This window comes from Psammomys obesus, unplaced genomic scaffold (genome assembly GCF_907164565.1).
Source record: "Psammomys obesus unplaced genomic scaffold, mPsaObe1.curated_primary_1811, whole genome shotgun sequence".
Classification (NCBI taxonomy): domain Eukaryota; kingdom Metazoa; phylum Chordata; class Mammalia; order Rodentia; family Muridae; genus Psammomys; species Psammomys obesus.
This window is the reverse complement of record NW_026589137.1, coordinates 10537885-10551638: the sequence shown is the minus strand read 5'-3', so window position 1 is coordinate 10551638 and position 13754 is coordinate 10537885. Positions and strand designations below refer to the sequence as shown.

Sequence of the window (13754 nt, the reverse complement as noted above, 5' to 3'; positions counted from 1 at the left end):
GATAGTAAGAAGGCAACATTGTCTGGAGCTGAGCTTGTCATTCTCTTTCTTAGGTTTAAACCTTCAGCTTTCCCAAAGTTTCCAATCCTACTGAGTAATTAGCTTATGATCCAGGCCAGGGATCTAAAGTTAATCAGCAGTTCTTAACTCTTTGTAGGTCCAACTTCCATTTAGCCAGTCAGTGATCAAATCCTGCCAATTTCACCTCTTGATCCTTTCTGATTCATTCCCACTAGCCTTTCATAGTTTAGATTAGATCATCCCTGTTCAGTCTCTTGTTGCAGTTTTCTCCCTGATTTTCCTACTTCTTTTCTGTCTTTCAGTCTACAAATTCTAGTACTTACTGGTCGAAGCATAGTATGAGCCTTAGTAGCTCCAGGGAAATATTTAGGTATGTGGAGGCTCTCACTCTGCCCAGACCACCCTCATCAGAACCTACATTTTAACCCAGTCTCAACGTGATCTGTGATGCCCTAAATATGTAAAGCTGGATTCTTCTTGAACTGCCCTTAATCCCTTAATCTGTCTCCATCACACAATTCTAATGAAGCATGTTAGACTATATGTAGTATTTCAGCATGCTAGCATACTCATGCCATTCTTTAAATCAATATTTTTGGAATCCCCACTGGTGTCTGGCAGTGTAGTAGCTACTGACTAAAACACAAAGAGCAAAACATGTCAGTATTCTTTCTTTCACGGACATTACATCCATGTGGGAGGAGATAGTAAAGAAATAGAGAAACGGTACCGAAGTTAGATGTCAAGTGCAAAGCAAGAGTAAAATACGCGATGCTGCCACATGGGCACGGAGGGCTGCTATTTTGAATGATGTAGCCTCATTTAAAGGGAAGGTTTCCCTGACAATGTGATATGTGAACAAAGGCTAGCTGGCAAAAGAACAAGCCCTTTGATCTCTATTGGAAAGATATGGCAAACTGAGTTGATAACAAGTGTAATGGCTACAAGGCAGAAATGTTTATAAATTATTCCCGCAACTATGTATAAACTATTGTGGCTGGTTCCATATGAAGAGGGGAAAACAATGGGATATGAGGTTAGAGATGATAATCACTTTAAAAATAGGTAAGACAAATGGGTGAAAGTAATAGGTTTTTTTGAGTGAAAGATCTGTGAGTCTAATTTAAATTTTTAAAGCATTTCTTGTTTGCTATGCTGATATTAGAATGCAAGTGTGTAATGGTAGATGCAGAGAAAAATGTAGGTGCTTCGTGTGATAATTGAGAAACTGGCTGATGGTGACTTGGAATAGGATGGAGTAGAGATAGGGAAATGGTGTTGGGTTCTGAGTACAAGTGAAAGGTACAACCAACAGTTCATGGATGAATCAGATATAAGATGAGAAAAAAAAAGAAGAAAGGTAAAGAGTGAATCTAATGTTCTTGTTGTATACTTGAGCATATTTTGGTTATATGCCTAGGGGTGTTATAGCTGTATCTTGAGGTAGCACTATTCCTAATCATTTGCTTAACCATATTCGTAGCAGCTTTATTCATAAGAGCCAGAATCTGGAAAGAACCCAGATGTCCCTCAATTGAGGAATGGATACAGAAACTGTGGTACATTCACACAATGGAATATTTCTCAGCAATTAAAAACAAGGAAATCATGGAATTTGCAGGCAGATGGTGGGAACTAGAAAAGATCATCCTGAGTGAGGTAACCCAGACCCAGAAAGATGCACATGGTATGTACTCATAAGTGGATATTAGCCATATAATATGGGATAATCATACTAAAATTTGTATACTTAAAGGAACTAAGATTGAAGGAGGACCCTGGGTAAGATGATCAATCCTCATTCAGAAATGTAAACATGATAGACAGCAGAAGAGGGTGAAAACAAGGAACAAGAAAGGAGCCTACCACAGTGGGCCTCTGAAAGACTCTACCCAGCAGGGTATTAAAGCAGATGCTGAGTCTCCTAGCAAAACTTTGGACAGAGTGCAGGGAATCTTATGAAAGAAGGGAGAGATAGAAGACCTGGAAGGGACAGGAGCTCCACAACGAGAGCAACAGAACCAAAAAATCTGAGCCCAGGGGTCTTTTCTGAGACTGATATTCTAACCAAGGACCATTCATGGAGATAACCTAGAACCCCTGATGTAGCCTATGGCAGCTAAGTGTCCATGTGGGTGCGGGGGCTGTGTCTGACATGAACTCAGGGGCTGGCTCTTTGTTCACCTCCCCCTGAGAGGGGAGCAGCCTTGCTAGGCCACAGAGGAAGACAATGCAGCCAGTCCTGATGAGACCTGATAGTCTAGGGTCAGATGGAAAGGGAGGAGGACCTCCCCTATCAGTGGACTGGGGAAAGGTCATGGGAGGAGAGGAGAGGGAGAAAGGATGGATTGGGAGAGGATGAGGGAGGGAGCTACAGCTTCAATATAAAAGTGAATAAATTTTTATAAATAAATAAATAATGAAAAAAAGAGTGAGTCTAAGGTTTTTGACATGGTCAAACTAAATGGACGACAATTTACTGAATGAAGGCTTTTGGTATTGTGTATTCCTTCTTGGGGTGTGGGAGTTGGTGTGTGTGTGTGGCTATTGTTTCAATTAAGTACTTTTAGGTAATAACCATCCCTAAAACTTAGTCACTTAGAATTAGTTATTGCAGTTGTATAGACCCACTGGTCCATTCTTTATGGACTGATTAAGTTCATCTAAGATCATTCATATATTGAACCTGAGCCCCACAATAGGATGATACTTCAGAATTGCATCTTTGCGATATTGTTAGGGATAGAGGAAGTCATCAGATTTTCTTTCATGATGGAATCGATGCCCTTGTTAGAGAGCAGACCTTCAATTGGCAGCCTCACCCTCTCTGTGTCATGTGAGGAACACATAGCCAGAAGGTGGTATCTATAAACCTAGAAGTTACCCCTAAGTAGAAACCAACTACCTTTGATACTTTTGATTGTGGATTTCTTAGCCTTCATTGCTCTATGGTGGTTTGTGAAAACAGCTTGAATTGACTAAGAATTCTTCCAGTCTTCACTGGACCCAGCTGAGACCCTGGAATGGTTGGGCCTATTCACCCAGCTGTTTATGGCATTGTGGGTGTCAGGGTAATATTTCAAAGAGGGCAACCTCCAGTGCTCAAGTGTGTCTCAAACCTCCTATTAAATTTTCTTTCGGAGGTCCCATTGTCTAAAGCAAACCATGTAATGGAGCCCTGTTGGTCACACACACAAGTTGTTGTGGAGTGGTTTGGATTCTGAGAAACTGTAATTTACTTGCAGCCTTTAGTACAGTGATAAGCTAAGACAGAAGTTTTGCTTAAGGTTGAGACACCCAGTAGCTGTTGATTTTAGAGTTCAGGATGGAAGTCCATGGTAAGACGTAAATTTTGGAGTCATCAGCATGTGAACCATATTAAAGCCATGAAGTTTGTTGACACCAACTCTATACGGTAAAAGTAAGCAGAGTTCTGAGTTCTACAGCCTGATCATGTCTATCATTTTGAGGTCAGCACCATGGGGGAAGAAATGTCAAGGAAGGCTGAGAAGCAGGGAAGGAGGCAGGAAAATAGCTGAGAGTAAGCAGTAGCCCAGAAACCAAATGCTTTAAGAACTGGTACATAGAATGAGGTCTGCAAGTTGGTTATTGGATTTAGAAATGAAAAGGTCATTTGTGACTTTGATGGGAACAGTTGTAGTGGAGGAAGAGGAACCTGATATAAGTGGGTTTAAGAGAGAGCAGGAAGAGAGGAATTTGGAGTAAGAATAGACCAGAGAATCTAATGAAAATATATGGTATGTATATAATTTCAGGTGTTCATAACCACGCTAAAAATAGGTAAGGCAAACATGTAGAATTAATATTATTATGCAAATTATATAACATACAAATTATATAATATTGTTATATAAACTTTGTATAATAATATTATTATACAAATATTATTATACAAGTTTGTGCAAAACTACTATTCAGAAGTAACCAATATAAAATTATGACTAGAGTATTTTAGTAGATATACTTTGCTATCCAGTGTCTACACCAAGATCACAGCTCAATTCAAACAAACTCTGAGTGACATGTGACTAACAGATCTTGCATTGGCCAGTCCAGATATAGCCAATTCTATGTGTTGTAAAGATAGTCTATCTTCGTTTTAAAGGAGAGAAGCAGTTACTGGAGCTCTGGGGAGCTGTCAAGTACTTGTTTTCAGATGAGAGCAATCTCTGTACGTTTAGTTTGTTTTCATGTCACAGGAATAACCCAGTAGGAAAGCAGAAACAAGCGTAGTAAGAGAAAGAAAAAAACCTTGTTGGAGGGTAGGTAGATGAGGGAGTAGTAGCAGGGTCCTAAAGAAAAATCTGTCCTTGACTGAGTCCCTCTCTTCACAGTTCTTCTGGGTCACAGAGATGAAGGCAGAGCAAACCCAGCAAGTGTTAATGTGTGTAGGTGTTTAAATGTGCTTCTGGGGGCTTGAGATGTTTTGTGTAATTCCCCTTTTCTAGGTGGAGGAGGAAGTGGCACCCAGGTCATCTTTTGACAGTGAGGCTGGGAGGAAAGTATTAAAGGTTCGAGAAGAGAGAAGATGTTAAATCATGACCCCAGAAAGAGACAGTGTGAATGGGCAGGAGAATATAGTGTGATTGCCTGGCAACATGAAAGATGCACTTCAGATCTGTGACCACAAATGAAACATGAGGATAGTCAGTGCCACTGCTGTTCTCCAGCCATGTTAAGCTGTGGAGGGACAGGCAAGGGGAGAAAGATAATGACATTTAACTGGGGCAGAGTTGTTTTTCGTTTTTTTTTTTTTTTTTTTTTTTTTTGTTTTTGTTTTTTTCTTTTCCCAGCCATAGTGAGAGGAGACAAAGATGTCAGCAAAGGATAATCAGAATAACAGGGCATGGGATTTAAGAAAGGAAGGAGAGAGTGTTGAATGAAAAGACGGTAGGATCACAGATTTCTATTGTAAAAAAGACCAGGTGGGTTCATGGTTTGAAGAAATGAGCAGGAAAGGTAATAACGATGGCCAAAGGGGGAACACTTGTCTTTGTGATCTGAAAGAGGATACAGCTGTTCCTTATCACAGGGTCTCAGGCTTTCATTCATGAAAGTGAATGGCTGTAATGTGGCAATGGGAACAAGACCAAAGAGCTGAGTGGATCCTGGAAGATTCTTCCAGGGACATGTAGCAATGAGCAACAATTAGGACAGGAATGGTTTTGGAGAGAGTGGTACCAAGCAAGGTACCAATATTTTCAGAGCAAAAGGGCCATCATCCATCATCTATGGTTGATGGCCAAAGGGAGAAATGCTATGCAGTACAATGGCAGTTGTGTGGATTTAGGATGAAGGGAGAACCAGCAGTCCCGAAAGAGCAATGAAAAGCAAGCAAGTGCTGCTCTATCTAACACGATGCCATGGGGTTAGAGAAAGGGGACTGTAGAGGGCTGCCGAGGCAGCAGATGACTTGTAGGGACAGGTCTGTTGTGAAAGAACAAGAAGTTGAGTCAGATGTGGTTCACACCTATAAACCCAGACCTTGAGAGGCTAAGGCCAAGGAATTTCTGCAAGTTCAAGATCTGGCTTTGGTTACAAGATTCTGTCTCAGAAAAAAAATGTAAAAGAAAATTACAGAAGGCTGCAAGGAGGCATTCAGAGAAGAGACTGAGAGTGCAGGGTGACTGGCCCTATCATTTCTATGTGGCGTTATATTCTGACACCTTTTTCTGGAATTCACTTCCTTGCTTTGTTTGACAGGAAAATATATTTGCCACTTCACTCTTTTATAGCTCCTCTCTTGAAACTGTCATAGGAAAAGCACCAGTGGCCACCACATTTGTGAACTCTGGAATGTGTGTCTTGACTCTGTTAGTCCACCCCCACCCCCAGGAGAAGGGTATCCACACTGGAATCTTCTATGATCATGAAAGTGGTTTATGCCTGCACTGTCTGATATGGCAGTCACTGGGCATTTGTGGCTATTGAGCACTTGAATTGTGGCTTACATGAGTGAGGAAACAGATCTTTGGTTTAAGCATATGCATTTAAATTATGCTACTGGATCTGTCTTCTAGCTAGTAGCAATGGTAGAGCATTTAACATAGCTGGCTCTTCTTTAACTCTGTTCTCCCAACTTTTAGGATACCTGCTTCTGTAGTTTCATCATCAAACTCATCTTCTTATGGTTTTTTTTTTTCTAGCTGTCTAAATATTGCTGTTTTCCAGATCCCTGTTCTTAGAACTGTAGCCTCATTTTGTGGACTCTTCTTTGTGAATTTTAGCCACAAACCAATCTGTTTCCCTCTCCTAAGTGCTAGACCTGGGAAGCCATAACCCAATGGAGGTATCTGCCAGTATAGCTTATAGTATTCAGTGTTGTACTCTAACCTGAGCTCCTCTCTCCCCTAAAACTCCTGTTAATTCCTGAAGTCAGAGACCTGGAAGTTCCTATAGATGGCCCTTGGCAAGGGGCCAAGCCATCTGTGTCAGCACAGCAGTATCTGAGTCTGTCTTCAGTTCTGCTTCCCTCTGGCCCACTATCTCCAGTGCTTCGGGAGCCATCCAGCTGGCCGAGACACGTATCTGACCTTTTTTGTCTCTTAACAACCCTTCAGTAGCCTCTCATTGTATAGTGGATAAAGGCCAAGTTCTTTGGCCTGGATAACAAGGTCTTTCCTATATTATGTTCTGTTTTCTTGTCTCTCTAGCTACCTACTGACACAGGACTCCTCTTGCATTCTTGTGCTCTCCCGTAACAAGGAACTGCACGTAATTGCATGCAAACAGTATGCCACTAACACCCATATACCTCTCCTCCGGCTACACCTCCAGCCTAGAATGTTTGTTCTGTCCTGTCAGTTGCTTCCTGTTGTTCATATTTCCTGAACTCTGACCCTCTCCAGTTTCTTCTCTTATTCAGTATCCCCAGTCACCATGTTAGCTCCTCCTCCATTTGTCACCTGCAACTTGTCGACTGCAATAGATTGTAAAGGGCAGAAGATAGCCAAGATTGTTTCCCTACCCTTGTCATGGAGTCCAACCTGCGTCATAGATATTAAATGAGTGGGTAGCACAAAAAAGTCAGTGAGTTGAAGGAAGCAGGAAGATGGGATGATAAGTCCTTGGTGTCATCCTCTATGAGTGAGTGTGTAGGAGAGAAAGATCCCTTGGGAAGGCCTCTGGGGGTCCTTGCTACTGCTGGAGCAATTGCCTTGGCTCCCAGTACTCCTACGGCTTCCTTCTGGCAGAAATCAATTTTACAGAAACTATTATCTTGGTTTCTCCCTACCTTTACTGATGACGCGCTCCTATCCTCCTGGGACAGAAAATGCTAGCAGAAAAATGTTACATACTTTCTTAAAGTAGGAAAAAAAAGATTTTTATGATGTGTTGAGTTTTCCTGAAAGCAATTCAGTTTCTATTTTCCTTTTGAGGAAAACTGTTTTTTTTTCCCAGGATTATCCCAAGGGCCATATCCAGGTCTCCAGCAAAGAGAATTATGTGGGTTTGTATACAACTTGCATATATCCCTATAGGCTAGGTTATCAGTGCATAATGTGTTTTTTAACTGTGGTTTTTGAAGGAAATGGAATATAGATCATATTTGCCATAGGCAGTCTCCCTTCACAGAGGAGTTGTCCACCTCCCCATTGCCCTAGAATGTCCCTCCTCTTCCTGCCTGTGTATGAGTTCGTATGCCTGTGATCCCTGGGGTGAAAATTTCACCATGCTAGGCTAGCTGCTGCATCTGCTTTCTGTAATGTCTTACTCCACTACTCAGCCCTGAGGAATGGATGCTGCTTCTAGTTCCTATACAGGAAAACAACTTTAAAGGAAGTGTGATCTGCTCAGGTTCATTCCCATGGGGAACTTGAAGCTGTCTGACCCCCCACCCCCAGGCCTTTGCTTTTAAGCTATTACATTGTGTTTTCTCTCATGTCTGTACTGTTTGATGTTCTGCCTTTTATACTTGTTACTCACCTGGAATGGTTTCTTCATGCATGGGCAATCTGATTGCCATTTGAATGGCAGTGGACTATTGCACAATATGAGGTATTATAGTTTACCTAACCTATCTCCCTAGTTGGTTTGTTTCCAGTTTCTCAATATTACAGAGAAAACATGTATAAATATCTTTTTGCAGATAAAGGTGCTTTGTGGGTTGGATTTTATAGGTATTCGATGACAGTCTTCATAGTACTAGCATTGAACGAAAACTACACTTTTATGATTTCTTAGCAAACCTGTGTCAGCTGTTTGCCCACGTAGTGAGCATTGCTTGAGTGTCCACAGTGCATGTAGGGCTGAGGTAAAGAGGGGCTTTAGGGAAGATCCCCCTCCCTCTGTCAACAGTCAGTCTGGTTGGGAGAGATGATGCAACTCAGAGAGGATGATGCAAACATGGGGCTCTGTGAAGGGTCAGTGAGAACACTGAGAAACATGTCTTATGATAGTATCTGAGTGATCCTTTCCTGCCAGAACACAGAACACAACATGGGAGTATCAGAGGGAAGGAATGGCTGTTCTGTGCTTGAATCCTCATCTCCTCCTTCCCTAGAACTGTGGTTGCTGAGCTGGCTACTGGGCAAGGACAGACACCCACATTCATGTCCACTCCTGCCCCACCATTTGTTACCTGAGACATGTCACTACCACTCAGATGCATTGGGGTGGGGTCCTTTGAGCAGAAGTCAGAGGGAATAAAAAGACTGCCGAGAAAGTGATAGATGGAGGCTTTGGAATGTGTAAAAGCCTGGGCACCTGTCAGCCTTCCAGGTCTCTTCTTCCTCCATGTGGCCTCAGAAACTAGAGTGACAAAATGGTGTCCAGCTCACACTCACATATCAGGCAGACCAGTGTTCACATTCCCAGTATATTGCTCAATGCATTGTTACCAACCAAGTACTGTTTTGGCTATTGGAATGACATACAAGGTTCACGACTTTGTGGAACATTGGGTCTCAAAGGCGTGTCCAACCCATGGGGCAGTTGTGGCCAAAGACAGCTATAAATATATCCCGACACCAAATCATAAACCACAGATACTTCAACATGTCCAGAATGAACTCTATAGAATATCCCCTGGCTTCAGTCACTCGACTTATCTCTTCCTGCTTACTCCCCCTTCTAGCACTTGTTCCTTGCTATCTCATTTTTGGTCTTCTTACTCTCTCCCTGTGTACATATGTTTCCATGATTTTGTTTTCTTCAGTGTACATATGTTTCCATGACTTTGTTTTCTTCTGTGTACATGTTTCCATGATTTTGTTGTTCTCTTTGTGCTGATGTCGCCCATCTTTTTATGTTCAACGCATCCTCTTCCTGGAATTTGTGGTTCAGATCATAAAAGTAACAGGCATTTGTTAAATCCCTGGTACCATATTATAACTGTGTCATCCGTCATATGCTCTGTGAATGAGGTAGTGCCTTTTCCATTATACAGATGAGAAGAGCTGAGTTGAAGAGAAACTGAGATTTGCCCAAAGCTCTAAAATCCAGAATTTGAATACCATACCTTCTAGGCTCTGGGTGTCCATAGTGTCACCCATCATGCTCTATGTTCTAGAGCATATGTGGTCACTGCAGGAATGTTTTCATGTGGGTATTTCACAGACAGGTACTCTGTTTTCAACATGTATAAACTAGACTTCATATTTCCTTTACCCTTCCTTCAATTTGCTGCTGCTTCTCTTCTTCATTGCAATAAATGGCATCATCAATCTAGTGATGGTCAAGCAATTAGTTAAAACTCCAAGAGTCGCTACTGTCCTTCCTCTCCCTCAGCTATACCCTCCTGTCTTTTACCCTATCCTTCTGATTTTCCACCTCCTCTCTTCCGGAGGTATCCTGCTTTTTACCACCAGACACTGCCTTGTTCTCTAGGCTCCTGGAGCAGTCCCTCTGCCAACACCCCTGTTTTTACTCTCTACATTATACTGGCCCTTACCCTAATCAGAATGGCCAGCACTCACATTCCTCAAACTTCCTGCAGCTTTTAGTGGCTCTGTATGTAGCAGAGTACAAAGCTGGCCTCCCAAGGACTAAAATACATCTGCAATACATGTTTTGTTTGGTCCATTGAGTATTCTTAAAACATTTTGAATAATTGCCTGCATTTAAAAAATCAGACATTCCACATTAAGTTTCATGCTTCTGGCTTTTCTTTGAAAAAGCAAGAAACAGGCACCTCTTGAGCCATATTCTTGCAATGCTGTGTCTGGCAGAGCTGAGATGTAGCTGCACTCTTTACAAGGGCATGTGATTTCTGCTTACAAACCTGTAGTGTTCCCAAGTATCTCTTAGTCTTAATCATGCTCTGGCTTCCTAGAACCACTGTGAAACATGACACATTTGACTTTGCAGTTCTGTTGTACATATGTAGCCCAAAGCCCTCAGAATAGCTTCGTGAGGCTCACGTGGCCCAGCTTGGACAGACCAGCTTAGCTAACATTGTACTCACTGCCTCCATTATACTCTCCTTGTGACTTTACTGGGTTTATTATTATTATTATTATTATTATTATTATTATTATTATTATTATTATTATTTTATTACTTTTGTAAGTTATATGTGCACATGAGAGAGATGTATATACATGAGTATGATCATGCCTGTGCCATAACATGCATGTGGAGTCAGAGGACAACTTCTGGGAACTGAGTCTCTTGTTCTACCTTGTTTTGATGCATGGTGTCTCTTGTTTATGTTGTGCTGCATTCTCTGGGATAGCACCGCAAACTTTCAGGTGATTATTCTGTCTCTGCCTTCCAGCTTACTGTAGGAATATTAGGGCTATAGATATACACTACCAAATCTGGCTTTTTTTTTTTACTTGTGTCCCATGGTCAGGTCATCAGGCATGAACAATACACAAGTTTACCTGTTGAGCCATCATACCCCAAGCCACGCCACCACCACTAAACTCTTACCTTACATGTACCACTCTGAATAGTCTGCTTCATGTGTGTCTGTGTGCAGATCGGAAGGCCTAGGCCCCTTCTGCAGTTCTATTCCTTTCTCAGAACTCTGCTCCAATGCTGCCTCTATCAAGAAACACTCCTTACCCCACCTCCACTCCTGACTCCCAGGCTGAGTTCTGTCTTCCCATGACAGGAAGGACTGGTCTCCATCCCCCTACCCCAAGCTTGCTATGTTGTTATTGCTGACTATATTTTTCAAACTGTGGGACCTTATCTTATTACAAAATACTAGATATTTACAATTGTTGGACAAAGGGAAGAGTCAGTGGAAGATTCTGCAGATGGTGTCACCCCTATGTTGGGGAATAGGAAGGTGTATTTTGGGTCACTTTTTGAAGCACCCCTTCCAAATAACCAACCAGAGAGACATCTGCAGCATTGGGTATAACAAGTCCCTGCTCTGTAAGTTCTGAAATGCATCCAGGCCTACAGAGATGATAGTTCCCAGCAGCAATAGGAGTGGAAAGCTATTATTTGGTGTTCCTGGGAGAAGTTGTTTAGTAGTTGAGAAATGGCACAACCACTGAAAAAGACATTTATAAGGGCTCTAGATTTAAGGATGACAGTAAGAGAACATTGATGCTCATTGAGCCACCATGTTATGCCAGACCTCATGGTTACAATGATCCCAATTTGGTGGACAAGTAAGATTTGCAAAAGTGTTAAAAGCTTTTCAGAACCAAACAGTTTATGAATGATAGAGTCAAAATTTGTACCCAAATTTATGTGACTTCAATATAAACATTTTCATACTATTTAGAATCATGAGGAAATAAATATTCATACAGACAGTTACACGTACAGATATGTAGTACTAATTCAAGTATTAATTTTAAAAATTAATCCTGAGGTGTGGAGAAAATGGCCAAGGAGACACAGCAATGTATTAGTGAGGATTCTTTTCTAGTAGTTGAGTGCTAGGAATGCTCTCCTCCTTTGCTTCTATCTTCTTTCCAGTTGTTTTAAATTCTAAATCACCTTTTAATATTCATGAATTACCTTTAGAATGAAACAGAACCATTGCTTTCTAATGGTGCAACATCAGCTGGCATAAGCAGGTCAAGAAAGGACTATCATGGCTCCTAGCTAAGCATGAGGGTCCCTTGGGAGATGCTATCATTAATAAATGAAAGAGACACCAAGCTTGCTACAGCTGTGGCCATGACCTCAGCACCTGCACATTTGTGAGCAGAGGAGGAAAAGTGGGTCACTATTCCTCTCGGCTCACCATCTCCCCTCTTCCTCCAGGTGCTTACACCCCAGAGCCCCTCAGCAGTTTCCAGTGGGCTCTTCTCTCAACGGGTCTCATGTTCTTTTACCACTTCAGCATCCTGCAGATCCTCGGCCTGGTAAGTTCACTTAGCTCCCCTCTCTCCTGTCTGTTTGGAGTTCTTTATAAATCTTGATAATCCTAGCTGGTGCTGTTGTATTAATTTGTTTTGAAAAAAAAAATACACGATGCTAAAGGCAAGTACATCAGGTTGTTGTATATGGGATACTGACTTTTGATCCAAAGTCTTGGCCTCTCCAAATAGTTCAGTTATAGCTGTTCCTTCATTTCTGGGGAGGCAAGGATAACCTGAATTCATGGCTACTTGGGTCTGAAATAATGACCTGTAACTGGCAAGTGCTTTGCCGTGGACCTCATGGCATTATTATGATGGTCCTGGGCCTTATGGTGGCCTCTTATGTTGGGTCCACTCTGGGTAGGTTCCCAGGTCCTTCAGGAGACCCTCCCTTCAACTGTGTAGTCAGTGGATGTGAAGGGTTAGGAGCCCCAGAACATTCTGTAGTACAAGAACTGCCTAGAATATGGACAATAGCTGCCCTTAATGTTGAATTATTCAGAGTCCAATAGCACAGATAATGCAAAGGTATATATCGATGTCTAAGTGAGGAGGGAAAGGTCATGGCTGGGTGAGGAAAAGGAATTTTCTACCTCACTGTAACATGATACAAAAGTCCAGCTTCCTTGACAAATAGTGAAGACTTGTCTTTTTTGTGTGTTTTGTTTTTTTGATGCAGGGTTTCTCTGTGTAGCCTTGGCTGTCCTGGGTTCCCTATGTACACCAGGCTGGCCTCAAACTCACAGACCACCTGCCTCTGTCTCCCAGAGTGCTGGGATTACAGGTGTGTGCCACCATACCCGCCCAGTGTTAAGGGTTTGTTTTAAGAGCTCTGGAAGGCAGGCTTGGGGCTGTCCTTGGGGCAAGAGTGCCGTATTTGGTTTTGTGCAATTGGCATTAATGTAGTGTTAGTCATGTGGAACCTTGTGTGGCCTTGTTTGATAAGGCCGAGTAACTGGATGTTCCCAATGCCTTTGTAGAAGTGCTCACTTTGTCTTCCTTGCTCTGGTCTGCTGGAGGTAGCCGGAGATCTTCACCAGTAGTGTGAATGCTGCCTGTGCTTGTGGGAAGGAATGATTCTTCCTTGCACACACCTCCTTAGGTCTTGGTGCTTTCTAGTGACATGCTGGATTCCAGGAGTGTCAGTATGCTCATATCATTATACATGTTGTGTTCTGCTACATGCTCCCCCCCTCCACAACCAGGAAAGTTCTACTCACCCACTCCTCGCCATAACCCCTGTCCATCTCTCATGAGTTCATTCAAGTGCCACTTCCTTCACACCTCTGTATACTCAAAGCTTAGTGGGCACCATCTAGTTTGAGGCATTATGCAGTAAACTGATTTTCCTTGCTACTTGGAGAGACAACCATGCAGTTAACAGCTTTTCCTTTTATAATCCCATAATCTCTCCAGGAGCTAGGCACACAATAAATGTGT

The 13754-nt window shown here is 42.2% G+C and overlaps 1 protein-coding gene across 3 annotated transcripts in view; it reads left to right on the top strand.

Moving 5' to 3' along the window:
- Window positions 1–13754, top strand: part of Tmem164 (transmembrane protein 164) — a 161810-nt gene that overhangs the window by 143443 nt on the left and 4613 nt on the right. For all 3 annotated transcript variants that reach the window (XM_055604975.1, XM_055604976.1, XM_055604974.1), the window contains one exon: window positions 12217–12317. In XM_055604975.1, coding sequence (XP_055460950.1) covers window positions 12217–12317 — 101 coding nt within the window. The remainder of the gene's footprint in view (window positions 1–12216; window positions 12318–13754) is intronic.